At 43.3% G+C, this 22,434-nt stretch overlaps 1 protein-coding gene across 3 annotated transcripts in view; it reads left to right on the top strand.

Moving 5' to 3' along the window:
* Positions 1–22,434, top strand: part of GALNT2 (polypeptide N-acetylgalactosaminyltransferase 2) — a 219,071-nt gene that overhangs the window by 159,496 nt on the left and 37,141 nt on the right. For all 3 annotated transcript variants that reach the window (XR_010726019.1, XR_010726018.1, XM_066234914.1), the window contains exons 4-8: positions 8,524–8,622; positions 8,885–8,952; positions 9,175–9,240; positions 17,991–18,112; positions 20,570–20,657. Coding sequence is in view for 1 of the 3 variants with exons in the window: in XM_066234914.1 (XP_066091011.1) it covers positions 8,524–8,622; positions 8,885–8,952; positions 9,175–9,240; positions 17,991–18,112; positions 20,570–20,657 (443 nt within the window). In the remaining 2 variants the exon portion in view is untranslated. The remainder of the gene's footprint in view (positions 1–8,523; positions 8,623–8,884; positions 8,953–9,174; positions 9,241–17,990; positions 18,113–20,569; positions 20,658–22,434) is intronic.

Below are 22,434 nucleotides of genomic sequence, written 5' to 3'. Positions count from 1 at the left end.
CTGTTGACCAATCACAGTGATGGTTGTAGAACCAAAAAAAAAAAAAAATCAAAGCCAAATACTGGCAAATCTAATAGAGCTCTATTTTTTAAAAATATCATAGCCACATTGAATTTATTTTAGGAATACAAGCATGAAAAATATATTAATACAATATGTATGCTCGATAGGTTAAAGGAAAAAAGCTGTAAAGCTGTATGATCACCTTAATAGATGCAGGGGAGTAGGATCAGTAAAAGCACTTGTAAGAGAATTTCCTTAACCTGTTTAAAGGTATCTATAAAATATCATCACAAACATTTTGCTGATGGAAATCTGTGTTCACTTTAGATGAGATCAAGGCAAAGATGTTTTCTACACTTTTTTTTTATAAATAAGTTTTTATTTTAATGGGGTGACATCAATAAATCAGGGTACATATATTCAAAGAAAACATATTTAGATTATCTTGTCATTCAATTCTGTTGCATACCCATCACCCAAAGTTAGATTGTCCTCCATCACCTTCTATCTAGTTTTCTTTGTGCCCCTACCCCCCCGTCTCCCTCCTTCCCTCCCCCCACCCCCCATAACCACCACACTCTTGTCCATGTCTCTTAGTCTCGTTTTATGTCCCACCAATGTATGGAATCCTGCAGTTCTTGTTTTTTTCTGATTTACTTATTTCACTCCGTATAATGTTATCAAGATCCCACCGTTTTGTTGTAAGCGATCCGATGTCATCATTTCTTATGGCTGAGTAGTATACCATGGTGTATATGTGCCACATCTTCTTTATCCAGTCTTCTATTTTTTTTTTACAGTGATTAAAGCCTTTAAGCAAACTCTTGGCCAATACAGCAAGAATCCATAAAAGATTAGTGTCCTTAACATGTTCACCAAGTCCAAATTGGCCCCAACACCATGCCAAATCCCTGAAAAATGCAACCCAACCCCAGTTCAGTCTGTTAGAAGCTGTCACAAGGAGCAGGAGTCCAGGAAAAGTCCACATCTAGGAAAAGTCCTCATGGCACTGGAATTGTTGTCACAATTCTAAACTTTGCAGCTCACGTCCAAGTCCCAATGACCGCTACTTCTAGCTGGTAATGATTCAGGTAGACTGGAAAAGCCATCTGCAGCATGTGTGGAGATGGAGCTTCTGTTCTCTCTGCCTAGAGAGATGAGACCAGGTTGCTTTTCCCTGGAGCTCTGCGACTATGGTTTGGTAAAGAGAACCTTGGGATACACTAAGCTGCTTCTTGGAAGAAATACCCTAGGCTCATCCACAGTGTCGTAGATGGGGCCGACGGCCCTGGGCACCTTCAGCCTTCTGTGGCAAACCCCCCAGCATTCTGGGCAAGGTTAGGTCATAGGTTCTACCCCCCTTTTTTTTTTTTGCCTGTTGTACTATAGGCCATAACTAGTGCTTTATTAAGACAACCATAAAATGTGTAGGAAATGGAAAGAAAAGGACAGAATGTTGATGAATGGATGGGTGGAAAATCCAACAGGACCTACCACCTTTCACAACGGAGAAAAGAGCTCAATCAGAGTAGAGGGTCCACACACACAAACCAGCACCAGTAATGGCCTATTGGAAAATGCATTCAGAAGGGAGACACACTGCACTATAGTGAGCAAGACTGTACAAACTTAGGAATAAATGCAACAAACAATGTGCAAGACTTTTATGGAGAAAATTAGAAAGATTCAAAACATAATTGAAGAACATAAAATTGCATTATAAAATTATATATATTATAAAGTTATTCTCTTCAAATTAACCTATAAATTTAGTGCCGTGTCATGCAATGCTTTTTTCATGGAACTTAACTCACCCTTACATTCATAAAGAAAAGCATAATTGAGATAATTTTTAATGGCCACAAATAGCCAATAGCGTCTTCAAGAGCAACACATGGCAAGGTGACGTGCTTTGTCCCATGTGAAGTCTTCAAAGCCACAGTCATCAAGGCAGTAGAAACACAGGGTTATGCAGATATAGAACCAGAAACAGACATAGACTTTTGCATATAAAAAACTGGATGTGACAGCATGACATTACAAATCAGTGATGAAGTAATGAACTGGGACGTGATGCTAGGACAACAGGTTATCCACATAGAAAAAGATGAGATTAATTAGTTTCATCATTCTTAAATACACACACACACATATAAATAAATAAATATATATATATGTGTGTACATGGATCACATTTATAAATGTTCAAACATTTGGAAGAAAACCTACAAGAATATATTAAAGACCTTAGGTTAGAGATGAGCTTTTCCTGAATTTTACCCCAGGGCCACAATGTGAAAAATCAAAATTAAAAGTACATTTGAGAGAAGATATCATAAGCAAAATTAAAGATCTGTCACAGACTTGGAGAAGATTTTTGCAATGCATACGGCTAACAAAAGATAATATCCAGAATGTAGAAATTCCTGTAATGAAAAAGCAATGAGGTAAAAACCTAATTAGAAAGTAGACAGAGAATATGAACAGTCAATCAATAGAAGAAACAATTCAATCAGCTCATAAACATATGAAAAGATGTGCAGCCCTTCTAGAAATCAGGGAAATGAAAACTAGACTAAGAAGAGGCTATTAAACCAATCTGATTGGCAAAGTTAAAATAATTTGACACTATGAGATGAGAGTATGGAATAGTATGAACTCATGTCTTTGTGGGAATGGTACTAGAGACAGCCAATGTGGGGGCAGTTGGGCTGCCTCATATAAAGGTGAAGAGATAACCCTCTCTGGCCGGCCGTTTCACTTGTGGATCAGGAATGCAGAGAAACCCTCCCACGCATGTGGAAAGACAAGTGTTCACTGCTGCCTTATTCCTGAAAGGGCGAGAGAGACAACAGAAAAGGGATTAAGTGTGGTATGTTCCTGCAATGAAAAGTTATGCCCCAGGGATCGTGGATGAAAGAAATAGTGCTATGTGTGTCAAAACAGATACAGTCCCTGAAGGTGAGAAGGGCAAGTCACAATACAGTGTCACATAAATTTTGAGTATATGCAGAACAATACTATCCATTTTTTATGAATATGTGTATAGGTAGCATATTAAAAGTATCAATAGGAAAAATGAAGCACCAAATTCAGGGTCATGGTTACTCCTGGTACAGATGGAATTCAGGTGGAAAGGAACATGGATGAGATTATAATTTACCTGTCAGGTTTTATTTTATATTAAAAAACAGAGCCTGACCAGGTGGTGGCGCAGTGGATAGAGCCTGGGATGCGGAGGACCCAGGTTCGAGACCCTGAGGTCGCCAGCTTGAGCGCGGGTTCACCTGGTTTGAGCAAAAGCTCACCAGCTTGGACCCAAGGTCCCTGGCTCGAGCAAGGGGTTACTCGGTCTGCTGAAGGCCCATGGTCAAGGCACATAAGAGAAAGCAATCAATGAACAACTAAGATGTCGCAACAAAAAACTGATGATTGATGCTTCTCATCTTTCTCTGTTCCTGTCTGTCTGTCCCTGTCTATTCCTCTCTCTGACTCTCTCTCTGTCCCTGTAAAAACAAAAACAAAAACAGAATCATAACATGTCAGTTTTACAAAAAAAAAAAAAAGAATTGAAAATTGGATATATTTGTGAGTGGCATTATTAATCATCTTTTCTCTTTGTTTGCTTTTAAACACTGTTTTGCTCTGATGATAGTTTTAGAGAGGGTTGGTGATAGTGTGGTGTTTTCTTTAGGTTAAAGAGTTATGATCTCCTCCTGAGATAATACAGGCCTTCACATATTACAGATCACAATATGCTTGAAGAGCATAGCTAGTACCAGACTCTACTTCTTGAATATTATATGAAATGGAAGAAGAAAAGAAAATCAGAATTAAATGTCGTTATAAAATATTAAGATTTGGTAAGGCTGAGTGGAAGGTGCATGGGCTTTTCCCTACATTCTGTCTTTGAAATATTTCATAGAGACATACACACAGTGATGTCCTTAGTGGCTTGCTGAGGAAAGGCAGGCCCACTGCCTCTCTTCCGAAGAGATTCATTGCCATGTGCATTTGTCATGGTCTAAGACTTAGCTCTTTGCTTTGCAAACCTAGAAATTCTTTTTTGCTTATTTGTTTTTGCTTATTTTGTTTTATCTGCCTTTTTTTTTTTTGACAGTAAATCAAAGCTAGATTTGTCTCCCAGAGGCAGACGCAAACTAAATTCACAGATTGAATGAATCCAAAATGCCAGTTTAGTAGTTTATAAAGAGATATACCTGTGACAGCAACTAGAACCTGAGATAGTTCCTCTCATGGTCCTAACACTGTTGCCTTTTGAGTTATGACCCATGAAGACAAGATATGGCCAGAAGGCCTGCTCATGGACAGGCAGCAAGAACTCACTCCTGTGGAGGCTGACATTCAGGGTCCCCTTTGCCATCAAATGTCCTCCTATGTCAGTCTCCAGGTCATCATCAGAGCATGGGTTGGGTGTTGAATGCCCAGAGTGACGGGGTTCTAACATCTCTCACAGGGACTGCTGGGAGAGAGGCCTGGGTACCCTCTTGGGTGCTGGGCAACCAGAACGTGCCTCTCCTGGCTCAACATTTGTTTTAACTTTTCTTTTTTTAATCTTCTAAAATGTATTTCCTATGTCTTTCATAATAGAAACCCGTTTTGTGTTAACATAAAATAATACTTAATTACCAGTCAAGTTGCTTAGTATTTTCCTTACAAAAATCTGAGTGAAAGGGGAGTTTGGGGGGAATTGCGCAACATTTCCCCATGTTTCTTCATTCCTGTGACTCTTCATCTGGTCATTATGGCTGTTTCACAATAAATGTGGTCTTGATCTTAGCCATGAGCTCCTCCCTGGACCTTGTAGACATTCTGGAACTTTCTCTTTTACTACGTATGCTTCTCCATCTCCCCTATCCATCATTTGAGCTCTTCTTGCAAACCTAAGAACCCTTCACCCTACGTCAGTGTTTTTCAACCACCAGTCCACCAAAAATTCCGTGCCTGTCCACAAAAGTTAACCACCCCGATATTGTATGTTCATGAAGAAAACTGCTCTAAGTGACCACGATGTTCTCCACTCAGACACTCGTGTGTCCACTGGGAAGTCTGTCTCAGCCCATTGCATTGGCCCATCTTCAAGTTACTGGAGAAATTTCCCTCTAACCTCTGTGATGACAGTCACCAGTGACACACAGATGCCAAAGGCACATTATAACCCTGAATTAGAACTACAGGGACCTTTCCAGTTTCCAGAGTTATTTTTCATACATTTTTATTTGATACTCCTAATAACCATGAAAGATTATAAGGGCTATTTTCCCACATGAGGAGTGATATGAGGTGCCTCAGATCACACAGTAAGTAACCAAGGTTTCCACAGGTTCTTTGCAAAATGACTAGATCTGCTGGCATGAGCTAGAGGTTGGAAAACACATATCTCTGTATTCCTTGCTACACCATGGAACAGTTCTCTGTTACTAAACAGAGCCCCTAGCTTCCCAGTCTAAAGACATACATCTGATTATTTCATCTACATCTTGTTCAACCTCAAGGATGATGTCTACATCAGAGAAAAATCTGCCCCTACAAGCATCATTCCTCATCCAGAGGGCAGGGGGACTATGCTGTTGACATCAGCCAGTTTTTCCATCCAATCAGGTGTTCAGATATTGATAGCCATGTGATCTCAAAGAAATTTAAAACTAAATTAAGGCTTTAAAAAACAATCTTTATAAAAAAAAACAATCTTTATGTACCCAGTTTTTTTGAGATCAGGCGAATTCATTTTGGTATAGTTGTAGACTATGTATTCAGTTTTTAAAATCTCCATTTCGCTGGACAAGAAGTTCCCAGAAGGACCACTGAAGTACCAGACCCTTGGAAACCGGAGTGAACTTGATCCCACAGCCCTCAGCATCACGCTCTTCCTTGCACTTTGCTTCGTCAGGAAGGGAGAACAAACTAACCACAGACACTTCCTGCTGCTGACTTCACATCAATTGTGCTTTCTACTCAGTCCCCAAAGGAAGCTCAAGTGTAAAAGTCGCCAGCAGCCGGCGCCCAAAGGGGTCTCTGTGTTGGGTGTCTCCTGCTAGATCTGGGGCAGTCAAGACTGCTTGGCAGGGGTGTGGCTCTTCACACTCAAGATTTATTGCTTCTTTTTAAAGAAATCCTTCAGCTCCTCCCACCCCACTCTTGGCTCATGTTGACGATTTGGGATCTGAATTCATATATGTACATACATACGCATACTCAGTCTTACCTCATGGGGTGTAGCATAGTCCTCGGGTTCTACTTACAAATGGGAGACCTCTTAAATTTCCTGCTTGCCAATTCCTTGCGAAACTCTGCCCTATGAATATGTAGAGGAATTTTAATAAAATAATGTGAGCACAGGCATGGTGTGCTCAGAAATGCTTCTAGAGCTCCTTGAGTCTTCTAAGGGCTCGTGGAAGATGAGGCTACCCACAGAGAAAAGGAAAATGAGAGGATAGGACATGATTGGATCCGTGAAGTTTGCTATGATTTGAGCCTGAGTCCTCCTTTTTTAATTCTCCCTGGGGTGCTTAAGCGTGGGTGAGGGGGCAGCAGCTGGGCTCCTAACAGGAGGCTTTATTTCATTAGCATTACAGATCCCTTTCTGGGGGTGACATTCTTTGGTAATTTGTTCACCATTGAACCTTGCAGATTCTTCCTTCATCTAACAATCAGCTAATTCTTGAAATTGGGTGAAAAAAAATGGCATACCAGTCCACTTGTCCTTGAAGACTTAGGCGTTAGGAGCTCTAATAAAGTACGATATTAATCCTAGAATGTATTTACCCCCACACACACATCGACTGGTATAATGTTTTCTCGTGATTAATTAAAGTCAAGCTATCCCTATAAGATACAAAAAGAAGACCATATTGTGATTCTGACCTAATTGTTTTTTAATTGTCCTGGTTTTCTTGCTCATTTTCAAAATTTGCATCTTAGAAGCCGTTCTCCCTGGCAGCAGGGAAAATGAGCACACTTGTTGGGTGGACTCACCCGCCACTGTCCCTGGCCTCCGCTTCAGCCCTAACTGCTTTAAGAGCTGTGAGCCACTCCAGGCTCCAGAGACTCTAAAACATCCATGTCCTCCTGATGACTCAGCATTGCAGAGGGACACCTTTAACTCTGGAAGCAGACCCCTCACAACTGTGGTAAGCTAGATGAAAAAATAGAAGCAAAGCAAGATGTTGTAAATGCATTGGCCCCTTGGAAGGGCTTTGGGTTCTCCAATGCCAGCAGCAGTGGGTCTAACTGTGATGGGTGCTCACAGGTTGGCAATGCTGGGACCTGTCCTGGGATTGATGAGGGTCCCTACCTACTGCAAGCTCATGCAAGACTTTTTCACTCTCTGCACCTTGGGAGACTGTTTCCCAGGAGACAAATATGCCTTAGTTGTGTGCCCCAACCTCTGTTCTGAGCTAGGTCAGCAGTATCACCAGTGTGGTAACTCTGAATGCCCTTAAAGCATGCCAGATATCCCCAGGGGTCCTTCCAGGCTGTAAGCCCACGGTGCCCTCCACCCCCTGGATGCAGTGATCTCTCAGGACCCTCTGGAACACCACCTCTGCGGGCATGATCACATTCTCCAAGTCTGTGGAGCTTGCCTTGAAGGGTCCCTCATGGGTTTTGCTGAGTCTGGTCCTACTTGGCTGACCATTTCTGTCTCCTGTAGATAATGGCAAAAGCAGATTTTAAAAATGAACAAGAAAATCAGTGCAATAAAAAGCAGTTAGATCAGAATCACAATGGGCTTCCTTGTTTATTGTGGTTATTTGAATAGCTTGATTTTAATCAATCAGCATCTTTAACCTGGAGGTATCAAGAGTCCTAGTTTCCTAAAGAGCCATTCTGTGCCCTTGCACTTGTGTCTGCAGAGACTAGGCTTGAGAAGTGCCTGTGATCAGCCCACAGCGTGTACACCTGGCCTCTGAATGGCTGTGCTCCTAGGCAGTTCGGGGCCCTCCCCACAGAGCCGATGAGTCCCTCACCCTGCACTAGCCTGCACACTGTCCCCTACATTGTTTGGAGCTGGCTTGGTGGGGTGAGGAATGTGCATCCTGCTGTCCAGGGTAAGGGCTAGCAGCCAGGGGGCTGTGCCAGGTTGCAGAGACGTCCCTCATGCTTGCTGTAGGCAGAGTAGAGAACAAGGAAAGAGCAGCGGCACCGTTGGCTCCAGCTCTGAGGACACCCACCACACTTGTGAAGCTCTCTTCTCTGCACATGACGGTAAATGGGAGCTCACTGTTTCAAAATACCTTTCCTTCAACAGGTGAGAAAGATGTTCTCAATATGTTACTTTTTGCTGAAATCATTCATTTTTTAAAACATGACTCTGGTTGTGTTTTTCTTTTTCCTCCTGTCTGGCTGTCACTGTATATCGGAATAGGCCAGAGCCTTCTGTGGACAGCAGGTTCCCCTGGAATCCATCTGGTGGGCGGGTCAGTCTGACCCTGCTCTCCAGGGGCCTTGGCGTGGCCAGTCTGGGTCCCTCTTTCAGGGGATGAACTTTCTCTTCCTTAGGTGTCAGCGGAAGCAGTGGAGGGTGGATCTGCCAGCCACCAGCGTGGTGATCACATTCCACAATGAAGCCAGGTCGGCTTTGCTAAGGACAGTGGTCAGGTGAGTCCAGGATGTTCCACCCACTGCCCACCTGTTGCAGCTCCTAGAGGGCCTTCCCTGGCAGGGACGCTGCATGTGAGCTGTGTCCCCAGCATGGCCAGGTCAGGGCTGTCTGGGGGTGCAGGCAGGTCACCTGAGTATGCAGGTCAAGGAGGGGCCGATGGCTCTTGCAGCCAGGGTTTGGTGCTAAGACAGAAGAATCCCCCACTGCAAGTGATACCCCTAAAAGGCCTACAACATTTATCTCTCTGTCTTTTCTCAGTGTCCTTAAGAAAAGCCCGCCCCACCTCATAAAAGAAATCATCTTGGTGGATGACTACAGCAACGATCGTAAGTCCCGAGGCCGTTTCTCCTTGCACTGGCCCTTCCCTGGGCACCAGCCTTCTCGCAGCATGGCTGCTAATGACAGCGTTGGGCAAAGCCAGAAGCAGGGCCACTAACAGAAGAGGTGCTTCTGTGACACCCGTAGATAGACAGTCAAGACTCACTGCTTGAATGCACAGCCCTTTATGAACTTGAGGTTCAAACTCTCTGCTTCTTTTCTTTCCCTAGCTGAGGACGGGGCTCTCTTGGGGAAAATCGAGAAAGTGCGGGTTCTCAGAAATGATCGACGAGAAGGTAAGACTCTTCTTAGTTCAGTCCCAGATGGTTGAATTCTGACTTTTCCTGAGCCCAGTAATAACTTAGAGAAAGGTTTCAGCTCACAGAACAATGAACTGTATGGTCTTTTTGTCTTTCTCCTGCTACCAGAGCCTCTTGGGAGCCTCTCCCAGCAAACACAGGAAAGACATTCAAAGCTTAACTAATTGAAATTGTACACTAGGGCAAGAGTTCAAATGACATTTTTATTTATGTATTTAGAAAATTGGCTCTCTCCTTTCACAGCTTAGGAAGTTTTATCATCAGTCTCTTGAGGACTGCTAGAGTTTAGAAGAAATACAAAGATTTAGCTATGGGAAATTCAATGACTCCATGCTCCAGGCATCTTATAAAATAACTGAGAGTCAAGTTTGACAGCCTGCCAGAGGTGAGCCATCCACAAAAAGGGCGAGTACCACAATACATGCTTATTGGAGTTTGCAAATGCCAGCCTCAAAACCTGCAGTCAGTCTTGTCTGTGCCAAAGCGGGGCTCATCGAGTCTACTTCATTGCAGTTATAAGAGTGACTCACAGGGGGAAAGTATTACTTTGAAGTGTCTGGATAGGAAGCTGAAATCACAATGTAATTAGCATCCATTGCATCAGTCTGTTAGAGAGCTTTTTGGCTCCTCCAGAGTCCTGAGAAATCTTTCTGCAGAAAGACATTGCAGAGCTTTTAAAATATTTTTGCTCTTTGCGGCTGACTGTTGGTCCTGGAATGGTGGCTGTATTTTTGCATCAGGTGTACTCTTCTGGTTCCCTGTGCAATCCAGCTGGAGTCGGGGATACAGTTTTTCTTAGCAAGAATCTTATCAGCTAGTAAAGTGATTTATCCCAAGAAGGCCACATCATCAGCACCATATTTTAACCAATGACAAGATTATCATCCATCCAGATGTTCCAGACACATCAACAATGGGATCAGACTTGTGCCTAGGCAAGCTCTGTTTGCTGAACTCACACCTGTCTCCCAAGCTTAGAATCAACCAAAATCTTGTATTTTATATTTGCATTTGGCCCTAAACAAGCTACATAATCACTTTTATTTTTTTGCGAGAGAGAAAAGACACATCAATTTATTGTTACACATATTTGTGCATTCATTGAACCTGCAACTTTGACATTCAGGACAATGCTCTAACCCAGTGGTCCCCAACCTTTTTTGGGCCACAGACTGGTTTAATGTCAGAAAATATTTTCACAGACCCGCCTTTAGGGTGGGACGGATAAATGTATCACGTGACCGAGACAAGCGTCAAGAGTGAGTCTTAGACGGATGTAACAGAGGGAATCTGGTCATTTTTAAAAAATAAAACATCGTTCAGACTTAAGTATAAATAAAACGGAAATAATGTAAGTTATTTATTCTTTCTCTACGGACTGGTACCAAATGACCCACGGATCAGTACCGGTCCGTGACCCAGGGGTTGGGGACCACTGCTCTAACCACCTGAGCAAACCAGCTTGGGCCATGATAATTTTTTTTACTTTAAACCCAGTTTTTTTCTTGGCACAGCAGGAAAAAAAAAGAGGAGGAGGACAAAAATACATTTTTTACGTTAGCATTTTATAACTGACAGATCACTTGCTAGCCTTATTTATGTCTTTAAACCACTTACAAATAAAAAAATGTCTCTAAATATAAACTTTCTATTTACTATATGTTGGGTGCTTTATTTGGGTGAGAACCCACATTTACACATTGTTTTGGGAAGGGGTTAGGATGGGCAGGTGTGTGAAGCAAAATCAAGGTGGGTCTTTGTGGAGCAGATGAATATGATGGTCAAGGTAGAAAATCTGCACACAATATGTGGGCATGTTTGTGTATGTAAGAGTGTGTGTATATATATTTATGTATGTATGTGTGTATAGATCCCATATATTTAAACATCTACACAAGGGCTTATAGTGACACTGGTAGATGACAAAGAAAGTCAGTTGCATAAGATGTCATGGTGGTGAAGGAGCAGCCTTCAGTTCATGTTAGAGCTCAGGTCCCATTGTGTCAGCAGTTCTTACTCCGGCCATTCATTAGAATCCCTGGAGAAGTTAAGAGATAACCATGCCTTGGCCCTACCCACATTAAATAAAAAGGTCTGAATTTCAGGGGCAGGATCTGGGCATCTGCATTTTTAAAGCTACTTAAATGATTCTGATGTGTTCTGAAATCCTAATCCTTCTCTCTCATTTTACAGATGGAAATATTAAAGCTCAAAGAAGTTAAGTGGCTTTCTTAAGGTCATAGAGCTATTTAAAACAGCTGTAGGGGGAAAACCAAATTCATACTTTATATTCTGTTTGTCTCATGTGCTTTTTTTTCTTCTGTTTTGACTATCCTGTCTTCTTTTGCATAACTTATTTTTTTGCATTTTTATTGAGATGTAATTGACATCCTGTATCTGTTCACGGTGTACACATAAGAATTTAATATATGTGCCCTGGCCGGTTAGCTCAGTGGTAGAGCGTTGGCCTGGTGTGCGGAAGTCCTGGGTTCGATTCCCAGCCAGGGCACACAGGAGAAGCGCCCATCTGCTTCTCCACCCCTCCCCCTCTCCTTCCTCTCTGTCTCTCTCTTCCCCTCCTGCAGCCAAGGCTCCATTGGAGCAAAGTTTGCCCAGGTGCTGAGGATAGCTCTGTAGCTTCTCTGCCTCAGGCGCTAGAATGGCTCTGATTGCGGCAGAGCAACGCCCCAGATGGGCAGAGCATCACCCCCTGGTGGGCATGCCGAGTGGATCCCGGTCGGGCGCATGCGGGAGTCTGACTGCCTCCCCGTTTCCAACTTCAGAAAAATACAAAAAAAAACAAAAACAAAAAAACAAGAATTTAATATATGTATATATTGTGCACATTCAAATATAAGTTTCCTCAACATCCATCACCTCATATAGTTATGACTGTTCTTTCTTATGGTGAGAACTTTTAAGATCTTAGCAACTTCCAGATATGTAATACAGTATTTCTGCCAGCCCAACCTTTGCCTGTGACAACCACCAATCTGTTCTATTTCTGTGAATTCAGAGGTTTTAGATTCCACATATAAGTGTTGTTGATATACAGTGTTGTTGTTGTTTTTCTCTGACTCACTTTGTTAGCATAATGCCCTCACCATGCATTCATGTTGAGGTAAATGGCTGGATTTCTTTCTTCCTTGTGGCTGATATTTATATCACATTTTCTTTATTCAATCATCCATTAGACATTTAAGTTGCTTCCATATCTTGGCGATTGTAAATAGTGCTGCAATGAACCTAGGGGTGCAGATATCTCCTCAAGATAGTGATTTCATTTCTTTTGGATAAACACCCAGAAGTCAAATTGCTCCAGTTCACATTGTGCTCCACAATGCACAAAGGTTCTCTTCTTCACATCCTCTCCAACAGTTATCTCTTGTCTTGATGACAGCTGTTGTGATAGATACGAGGTGATATCTCATTGTGGTTTTGATGTGCATTTCCCTGAACACTTTTACATATATCTGTTGGCCATTTGAATAGCTTTTGGGAAAATAACAGTTCAATTTCTCTGCCCATTTTTTTAAACTTGGATTGTTTGTAGGGTTTTTGTGCTATTGTTGTACGTACTATATGAGTTTTTATATATTTTTATATTAGCCCCCTTATCAGATATATGATTTGTAAATATTTTCTCCTGTTCCATAGGTTGTCTTTTCATTTTGCAGATGGTTTCTTTATCTGTGTAGTAGCTCTTTAGTTTGATATAGTCACACTTGTTTGTTTTGTTTTTGGTGTCAAATACAAAAATCATTGCCAAGACCCATATCAAAGAGCTTACTCCCTATGTTTTCTTCTAGGAGTTTTATAGTTTCAAGTCTTATGTTGAAGGTTTTATTTGAAGTTAATATTTGTGTATGGTGCAAGATAGGGTTTCAGTTTTATTCTTTTGCTTGTGGTTGTTCAGTTTTCCCAATGCCATTTAGTGGAGAGATTGTCCTTTCTCCGCTGTATATATTTTTTGGCATCTTTGCTAATAGACTTTATTAATAGACTATGTATGTGTGGGTTTATTTTTGGGCTCTCTATTCTGTCGTGTTGAGCTATATCTGTTTTTAGGCCAGTACCGTACTGTTTTGATCACTATAGCTTTTTAATATAGCTAATACCATTTGAAGTGATTTTTAAAAATTCCATTTAAATCCTTCTTGTAGTTGTTTACACATTTTTTAGTGGTTGCTTTGAGGATTACAACACATATCTTTAAATTATAACAGTCTACTTAGAGTCAGTGTCACACCAGTTTTCATGAAGTATAAGAACTTTGCAACAATTTAATTCCTTGTCTCTTCCTGGTCCTGTATACTGTTACCATTTGTTTCTCTTCTACATACATTTTAAATCTCACCATAAAGGGTTAAAATGTTTGCTTAAAGTAACTAGTTATCTTTAAAGAAATCAAGAGAATATATGTGGACTATTTAAATGTATGCTCATACTTTTCCATTTCCAGAACCTTTTTTTTTGCATGCATTGACGTTTCATCTAGTGTCATTTTCCTTCAACCCAAAATAACTTTCTTTAGAACTTTCTCTTTCTTGTAGGCAACAAAACCTCTCAGCTTTTGTTTATCTGAACAGTCTTTCCTTGTCCATTATTGAGGAATATTTTCCCTGAATGGAATTCTGAGTTAACTATCAGTTTTGCTTTCAGCACTTTAAAAATGCCCTCCTGTGTCTTCGGGCCAGTTTCCTGTTTAGAGTGTGGCCACTGCCTGCACTGCCCCCTGTGCGCTGTGGTCTGTTTCCTCTGGCTGCTTCCAGGGTGTTTTCATCTTTGTATTTTAGCAGTTTGACTATGATGTGCCTAGATTTTGTTTTCTTTATATTTATCCTGCTTCAGGTTTGCCAGTCGCATTAAATATGTAAGTTGATGTTTTCTTTCCCCAAATTTGGGAAATAATTATATGTCAGGAGCCGATCAACGACTGTTGGCTGGCAAGGTCACAGCAGGAGAAGACCCACAACTGCTGGCTGACAAGGTCACAGCAGGAGAAGACCCACAACTGCTGGCTGACAAGGTCACAGCAGGAGAAGACCCACAACTGCTGGCTGACAAGGTCACAGCAGAAGAAGATCAAAAACTGCTGATTGACAAAGTCACAGCAGAGAAGACCAATGGCTGCGGGGTGACAAAGTCACTGCAGTGAAGACCAATGGCTGCGGGGTGACGAAGTCACCACAAAGGAAAGGCACAACGATACTTCCCCCTTTGACCTTTTGAATTAATCTGGCCTTATAGCCCCCCTTTTCTGGGTGTGTGCTATTATTTGTGGCACAGGGATAATAGTACCGTGCTTTCCCTGTAGATTTGTAGTAATTTCTTTGGAAATGAGACAGAAGGTGTAAGTTCCACAGAAAAGTCTGTAAGCCCCTTGAACTGGGCTCATAAACATAAGAGGCTGGCCATGATATCCCTCATAAAGGGTTAAGTTTATAGGAGAATTTCTTCTCATTAATCATGTTAGAAAGAATAAAGTTAGAACTTAACTAGTGTATGAATATAGTAATGAATAAAGTTTAACTAGACAATAGAATCTTAGGTAAAATGTAGTGGAGTGGCCTGTTGCGTGGCCTTGGATAGGAGTGCAGCTGGCAAGTAAAGAATGTTTTGTTAAAAGACTTGTTTTGTGACTAGGGGCAGTTGCTGGGCTTTTCTCAGTAGAACGTTCTCATGAGATTTTTGTATTTTCCAAGAATAAGGAGAGGAATGTGGTGGGATTCATAGCAGCAATAGCAACTAATGCCTTCTGATACTGTGTTGCTGCTAGCTATCTTGCAGATGCGCTCTATGTATCTTTGGGTGAAAGTTACTCTTGATACTATGTCAGTTTCTTAAATAGCAGGCCTTTTGTAGTCTCGTGGGAAAAGAATTAGGACACTGCATGAACTCAAGGCTCTTTGCCTGAGCAAGCGGTGGTCCTTTTGCTAGCTCTTGATGATTTCGTCTGCTATCTCTTTCTGCACCCTCGACTCACAACAACAGTAAAATAGAGTTATTAATTAGTACTAATCTTTTAGAAGTTTGTACCAATATTGTTATTACTATTCAAGTTATTGTATAACTGTACTTTGAATAACTTACCACCTGATTTGTAGTTTATAGATATGAATTAACTGTTATCTGGAAATATATAACCATAGTGAAACTAAAACAATGATGTATTCAAAATACCATGTGATTGTAACTTAGTGTGTGTGCATAAAAAGAAAGCTAGACCAGCATTTAGCGGAGATGCCTGGCAGTAAATGCTAACCAGAGAATAAAGAGAAAGAAAAGAATTCGGCTCTCTCACTCGATTTCACCGACGCCGTTTCTTCCTGTGGGACCCCTGGACACCCCCCCCCCCGGGGCTGGACCCCGGCAATTATACTTTTATTTTTTCATGTATTTTTTCTGCCTCATTCTTGGACTGCAATTGCACATGTTATATTACTTAATATTGTACCATAGGTCACATCTCTCTCTCTCTCTCTCTCTCTCTCTCTCTCTCTCTCAATATTTTTCCCTCTGTTCACCAGATAGATCAATTTCTGTTGATTTATCTTCAAGTTCACTGGTCCCTCTGCCATCTCCAATCTGCTAGTAAACCCCGTCAGTGAATTTTTCATTTCAGAAAATAGCAATTTTCAGTTCTGAAATATTCATTTGATTCTTTCTTATAGTTTTTATTTCTCTGCTGAGATTCCCCATCTGTTCACTTATTAGAACCATCATTTCCTTTGAATTCTTGGACATAGTTCTTATTATAGCTGCTTTAAATTTTTTGTCTGTTAATTCTAACATCTGGGTTTCTGTTGACTTATTTTCTCCTGGGTATGGGTCACATTTTCCTGTTTTTACTCATGCCTAGTAACTTTTTTCTGTGTTGTAGAGACATTAGATTCTGTTACCTTGCTTGAAAGAGTGTTGATCTTTGTTGTGTTTGGTTGGCAGTTAAATTACTGGATGATGACCTTTAACTTGGGTAGGCTTGTTTTTGTACTGTACTAGGACAAGTATATCTTGGGTGAATCCCTTATTCTTGAGACACAGTCTGTATTCTTAGAGGTATTCCTTCTGGATTTTATATATAACTCGGGTCTTTAGGAAACCCTTTTAACCTGATGGGACTGAAGTTCCAAATTTTGTGTGCCTAAAATCTTAGTTCCCTCTGCCTTCTAAATTATTTCTTTTCATAGACTCTGTAGAGTCTCCCCTGTACCTCATGTTCGGAGTCAGCCAAGGATTTAAAGAGAAGTTATCAGATTTAGGGCTTACCGATTTTGTAGGATGGCCTCCTTCAGTTTCTAGCCTCTGGAGACCCGGAGCTCTGTGCTCTGGTGCCTCAAGCCAAAAAGGCTGCATTGCAGTGGGTTGGAGAGGAACCTCAGGGAAACACCCAATAAGCATAGAGATCATCTTCTTTTTTTTTTTTTTTTTTTGTATTTTTTCTGAAGCTGGAAACGGGGAAGCAGTCAGACAGACTCCCGCATGCGCCCGACCGGGATCCATCCGGCATGCCCACCAGGGGGCGATGCTCTGCCCATCGGGGCGTCGCTCTGTTGTGACCAGAGCCAGTCTAGCGCCTGAGGCAGAGGCCATGGAGCCATCTCCAGTGCCTGGGCCATCTTTGCTCCAATGGAGCCTTGGCTGTGGGAGGGGAAGAGAGAGACAGAGAGGAAGGAGAGGGGGAGGGGTGGAGAAGCAGATGGGCGCTTCTCCTGTGTGCCCTGGCCGGGAATCAAACCCAGGACTCCTGCACGCCAGGCCAACGCTCTACCACTGAGCCAACCGGCCAGGGCCTGATCTTTTTCTTTTAAGGATTGAGTCCCCTCTAGTTTCTGCCTGCTTCTGGCTGCTCCCTAGCCCTTTCCAATGGTTGCTCTTTCTATTTTGCTCAGAGTCTATAATTGTTATTTGAATGAGGGTTTGCCCCATGTCGCTTGCTTATGTGCTACTTTGCAATTCCAGAAAGAGAAATCTTTCATCTTTTTCCCCTACTCTAGCATACAGCTAGAAAACCCATTTTGACAGCTGTGTATAAAGGAACTTAAAACACTTGTCCTCACTGGTCGTGAACAGCCACATCACCTTTATTGGTGAAGCCCAGCGTACACAGCAAAGCCACTGTGACCACATCACCTAGGAATAAAAGTGCTATTTGGGATAAGACTGTGTGTGATTTAAAAATGTATGTTGTTAATGGGTCATAAATAGATACATTGTGTAATTTGACTAATAGTAAGTATAACTCATTTTGTATGGGCTTTGTCATTTATGTTATTTGTTTTTTGTTAAGTCTTAGATGGCAAAGATACTTGCAACTCTGTGACATAATCACCATTAAAATCGGCACTGTTAGCACTTAAAGTGTCTGGGAGTTTCCGGTGATACCCTCTTTAGCCCAGCTAACTAGGAAACTCTCACTCTGTCAGAGAAGGATAGCTTTAAAGGTCCCACATTTCAGTTGCTCGATAAAGGAGACTTCAGTGATAATAAAGGACTTTCTCAGAAGGCAGTATTTCTAAGGAAGTTATCTTCTCAGTCATCCTATTAACTTTTAAAAAGTAGTGATGGAACTCTGTCTGGGTAACCAAGGGGTGGTACTCATTCCACCACAGGAGTTCGCAGGTAGCTGCCCAGCGAGAGGCCCACAGTGTGTGTGTGTGTGTGCAGGGGGGTGTCAGTGCTGGCTTTGCCTTTGTCTCTGATGTGCTTTTGAATCATTTCCACAGGCCTCATGCGCTCACGGGTCCGGGGGGCTGATGCGGCCCAGGCCAAAGTCCTGACATTCCTGGACAGCCACTGCGAATGCAACGAGCACTGGCTGGAGCCTCTGCTGGAGCGGGTGGCTGAGGTGAGGTCAGGCTCAAGCTGTGGTTTCGCTCGATGCTAAAAAGGGGGACATTTGTTCACAGTAAGAGTCTATCTCTAGGGGGAAACCTCGCTTGACACAGGGAGCAAGGATCGCAGAGGGGGTGAACACCTGACTGGTGTGAGGCCCTTTTCTTAGGAGGAGCTTCCTTCCTGGCAGCTCTACAACCAGCTCTCTGAGTCAGAGGTGCGTGGTGCCTAGGACCCTTGCCTGGCATCTAGCCAGTGCCACTTGAGAGTTTGCTGCTCTTGCTGGTGGCTAAGGGTGGGTGGGCTGGGGACGCTCTGGAGGACAGATGCTGGCTCCCAGGGGAGAAGAGGCACTGTAAGCATACAGCCCCCAATCAAGACTGTCACGGTGGTCCACGGGCACATTTTGTGCATCTACAAGTGTCATCACTGCTAGAGAGTTGGCCTCTGTCATTTCTCCTGCCTTCTGCTTGTCTGTTGAGCTTCTCCCTACTAAGAAAGCATTTTCTCGGAGTGAGAAAGAAACTTAATGAATCTACTGAAGAAATATAACATGCCCAAGTCATTCTTTTATGGTGGCAAGGATAGTTGATGGGCAGTAAATCATGAAACCACAAGCTGCTGGCATTATGACCATCATGGTCACTACCATTTATTGAGTACTAACTACATGCTAGACACATTGTATATTACCTTCAGTCCAGGGATCACCCCCACTTGACAGGTGAGGAAGCTGGCTGCAGGGAACTTGAATCACCTACCCAAAGTCACGTAAGTGGCAGAGTCAGGATTGCACAGAGAGTTTCACCAAGCCCCTGACTAAGGTGTCTTACACCACACACTTGCCTCCCTAAGAGAAGAAACCATCCTGGCTCCCCATCCCCAACTTCTCAGTCCACCAGTCTGTCCCAGGCAAGCACAGGCCACATGCATGCTGCAACCAAGAATTAGAGTATACACAGGCCACTGTCAGGGTTATTTCAAGGACCCCTTCCTAAATTAAGGATGGAAGAATTGAGAATATTTAATATTCATTCTCATTAATGCCAGTCCTATCAAAAGAAAAATATATGAAGTGGACTTAGCAGTAGAGCAAATCATGTCCTTGAACCTTTACACTCTGGTCCGGCTGAGCTGAGCACTGAAGACATGATCACTCTCTGCTCTCCGTGCACCGCACGGGGCATTGTTTCTCCTCCACACCCTGGTCCGGCTGAGCTGGGCACTGAGGACATGATCACTCTCTGCTCTCCATGCACCGCACAGGGCATTGTTTCTCCTCCACACATCTGCGTCCGGGTGGTGTTGGGGCTTTAGAGTATTCTCTTGTGTGTTTCCCTGGTGTGTTACATTTTTAGCTCTGCTGATTCTGTTACTAATTTGTTTGTTGAAGTCTTTCTTCTGGTTCACATGGGGTTCTTTAAGTGGCTCAGGAAAGCACTTACTCTTGTTAACTGTTGTCAAATGGGACAGCATCTATTACCAGCACCAACCATTCGAATTTAAAGAGAGCAGGAAAGCTAAAAGGCCTGTGTTCACAGTCTCTTAACAGGACAGTGGCAGGGTGACTTTTAAAAATGCCTCAGTGTTGGGGCTGGGGGGGAGGGGTGTTTTGTCTGGTAGAATCACAGATAAGACAGACTTAGAATCCAGAATCTTCTAGTCAGTTTGGTTTACCTTGTGATGTGATAATATTGATACTCTCCACATCACGCACCACTCATGTGTTCCTGACTTTGCCGTGTGGGCATCTCAGCCCTGAGTCCTTTCCTGAGGGCCACAGCAGCTCAGAGATTACCCATGTTCAAGTGCAGCTGAGCTTAGAGCTGTCAGAATGAAAGCAGCCCCATGGTTTTGACATTTGGGAAAACAGAAAAGGACCTTAGGGGCACTGGTGTTATTTAGGCCAGTGGTCCTCAACCTTATTTGGGCCACGGACCGGTTTAATGTAAGAAAGTATTTTCATGTAACGGCCTTTAGGGTGGGACGGATAAATGTATCACGTGACCAAGACAAGCGTCAAGAGTGAGTCTTAGATGGATGTAACAGAGGGAATCTGGTCATTTTTTAAAAATAAAACATCATTCAGACTTAAATATAAATAAAACGGAAATAATGTAAGTTATTTATTCTTTCTCTGTGGACCGGTACCAAATGGCCCACAAACCGGTAGCGGTCCGTGGCCTGGGAGTTGAGGACCCCTGATTTAGGCCATCAGCTAAATGCCTAAACCTAAATGCCTGTTCAGTTCTGTGCCCACCGCATAACTTAAGGAGCGATTCAGTCTGATTGCTGGCTCGCTGTCCCATGGCGCAGGACAAGACTGTCTGCAGTGGTGGAGCAGGCGCTCAGCTGGGTACAGGGGTCAGCTGGGTGTTCACTGTAACTGCCTAACACATGCCTTCTTTTGGGGTGAGACTCTCAGTGTGTTCTGGTGCCTACTCTTGTTTTTTCTCCATTTGTGTTCCAGGACAGGACTCGGGCCGTGTCCCCCATTATCGATGTCATTAATATGGACAACTTCCAGTATGTGGGGGCATCTGCTGATCTAAAGGGTGGTAAGTACTGCTCACGGTCCTCCCACCTTGCTCTTCCTGTCCACTTGGCATCTGAGTGCTGTGTGCTCAGTGTCACGGGTGACAGGGATGGTGGCCGTGACACCCCAGGTTTGGGCTCTGAGTGTGCCAACAAGTTCAGTCCCTACAGAGCGAGGACAGCCTGCTCCCCTTCGAGAGCTCCCGTGTTTCCTGTTCTTCTCGTGTCTCTTTGACCTCTGTTGCTGTTCTGACACGTGTGGCTCGGTTCAGTTTGGTGTCATTTTTCATGAGAGAAGACTATGTCTTGCCCACCAGGCGTCTGGGATGAGCAGCGTCCAGAACTGCCAGGCAGTATATGGTGAAAGCTGATGGCACTGGAGCCCATCTTGACCCCTCCCTCTTGCCAGCTCCTCAGACAGCCTGTGTGTCCTGGTGGCACACCTGTTCACCTGGTCACCCAGATAGACACCTGGTCACCCTGACTCCTGCTCACTTGTCACCAAGTCTTGCTGATTTTTCCCTGACATGTGGTTGGTTATGGTCCCTTCTCCCCACCCAGACCACCCAGGTCCTGCTTCCCTTCTGGTAACCTGTGTCTGAATGGCCACACCAGTGTCCTGTTGGTTCTCGCAGTCTCTGGGAGTGTATCCTCAAATACAGTCTACTTGAAGCCCCCCAGAATGATGTGTCTAATACTTTCTTTATGGTTTTAAGAATTATCGAAGGCCCTAAAGAACTTCTGGTCATGTGAAATCTATTATCAATATTTGCTGTATTAGAAAACAAAGTGAAGAAATTGATAAAACACAGGATGATGCAAGTACAAGGCCTGCTATTCATTAGAGTGCTGATACAACCTTCCTGGATCTTCCAGAAAATTTCATCATGTACTTTTGAAGAATATGCTTGAAAGACGCACAGAAGATCTTAGTATAAATATAAAAGTAGTTTTGATGTCATAGGCCCCCTCAAAGGGTCTGTGGACCCCCAGTGGCTCCTAGACCACACCTGGAGAGCCACTGGTCTCCTGATGCTGACAGACATACAGGAATATGCACGCTAGCCCCTCTGAGGACCTGGCCATCCAAAAGCTGGCTCTGACCAGTCGTTCCTAGGATCGTGTCGAGGTGTGACCTGTGCTCTCCAGGACTCTGCCACAGCCAAGTCATGAGTGCTCCGTGCTCTGAGACTCAGCTGGGTGGCAGCCTGACCTCTCAGAGCTCAGCCAAGAGCCAGGAGGTCAGCAAGGACTGGTCTGAGCAGCTCAAACTGCTGTCACAGACTTGTCTGTTTGTGTTAATTTATTCAATGTTGACCCTTTACACCCAAGATCAGGGAATTCTTGTCTAGCCACCCAGCATCCCAGTTTCTTTATGTAAAATGAGGACTTTTTTCCCACCGCCTCACACTTTGAGTTCACTAGAAGGCGGGTCATTCCAGACAGACCTACATCAGAAAGCAGTGAAGGTATAAAACTGGGCACACTCTCAGAAACCAGAGTACTGGGAGAGTTAGTGAGGCGTGGCCTTTGGTGCCATCTGCCCGCTCAGGCCCCATCACTGTGGGCAGGCGGCTCACCTGCACTCTCAGTGCCCCCATCTAAGAAGGGGCAATGGCCGTGCTGCCACATCAGGGAGTGAAAGAATGAGAGTGACCAGTGTGAGCTCAGGGATGTGGCCAAGCAGCCCCCCCCCCCCCGGGGGTATCAGCAAGGGGCCGTTTGTGCCGGGAGGACTATATTTATGTTGAAAATAGGAGAGATGCTCAGTGATTGGTGAGAAAGTTTGGGGCTTTAACA

This window comes from Saccopteryx bilineata, chromosome 1 (assembly GCF_036850765.1).
Source record: "Saccopteryx bilineata isolate mSacBil1 chromosome 1, mSacBil1_pri_phased_curated, whole genome shotgun sequence".
NCBI classification, from domain to species: Eukaryota; Metazoa; Chordata; class Mammalia; order Chiroptera; family Emballonuridae; genus Saccopteryx; species Saccopteryx bilineata.
The sequence above is the reverse complement of the archived record's forward strand: the minus strand, read 5'-3'. Positions and strand labels throughout refer to the sequence as shown.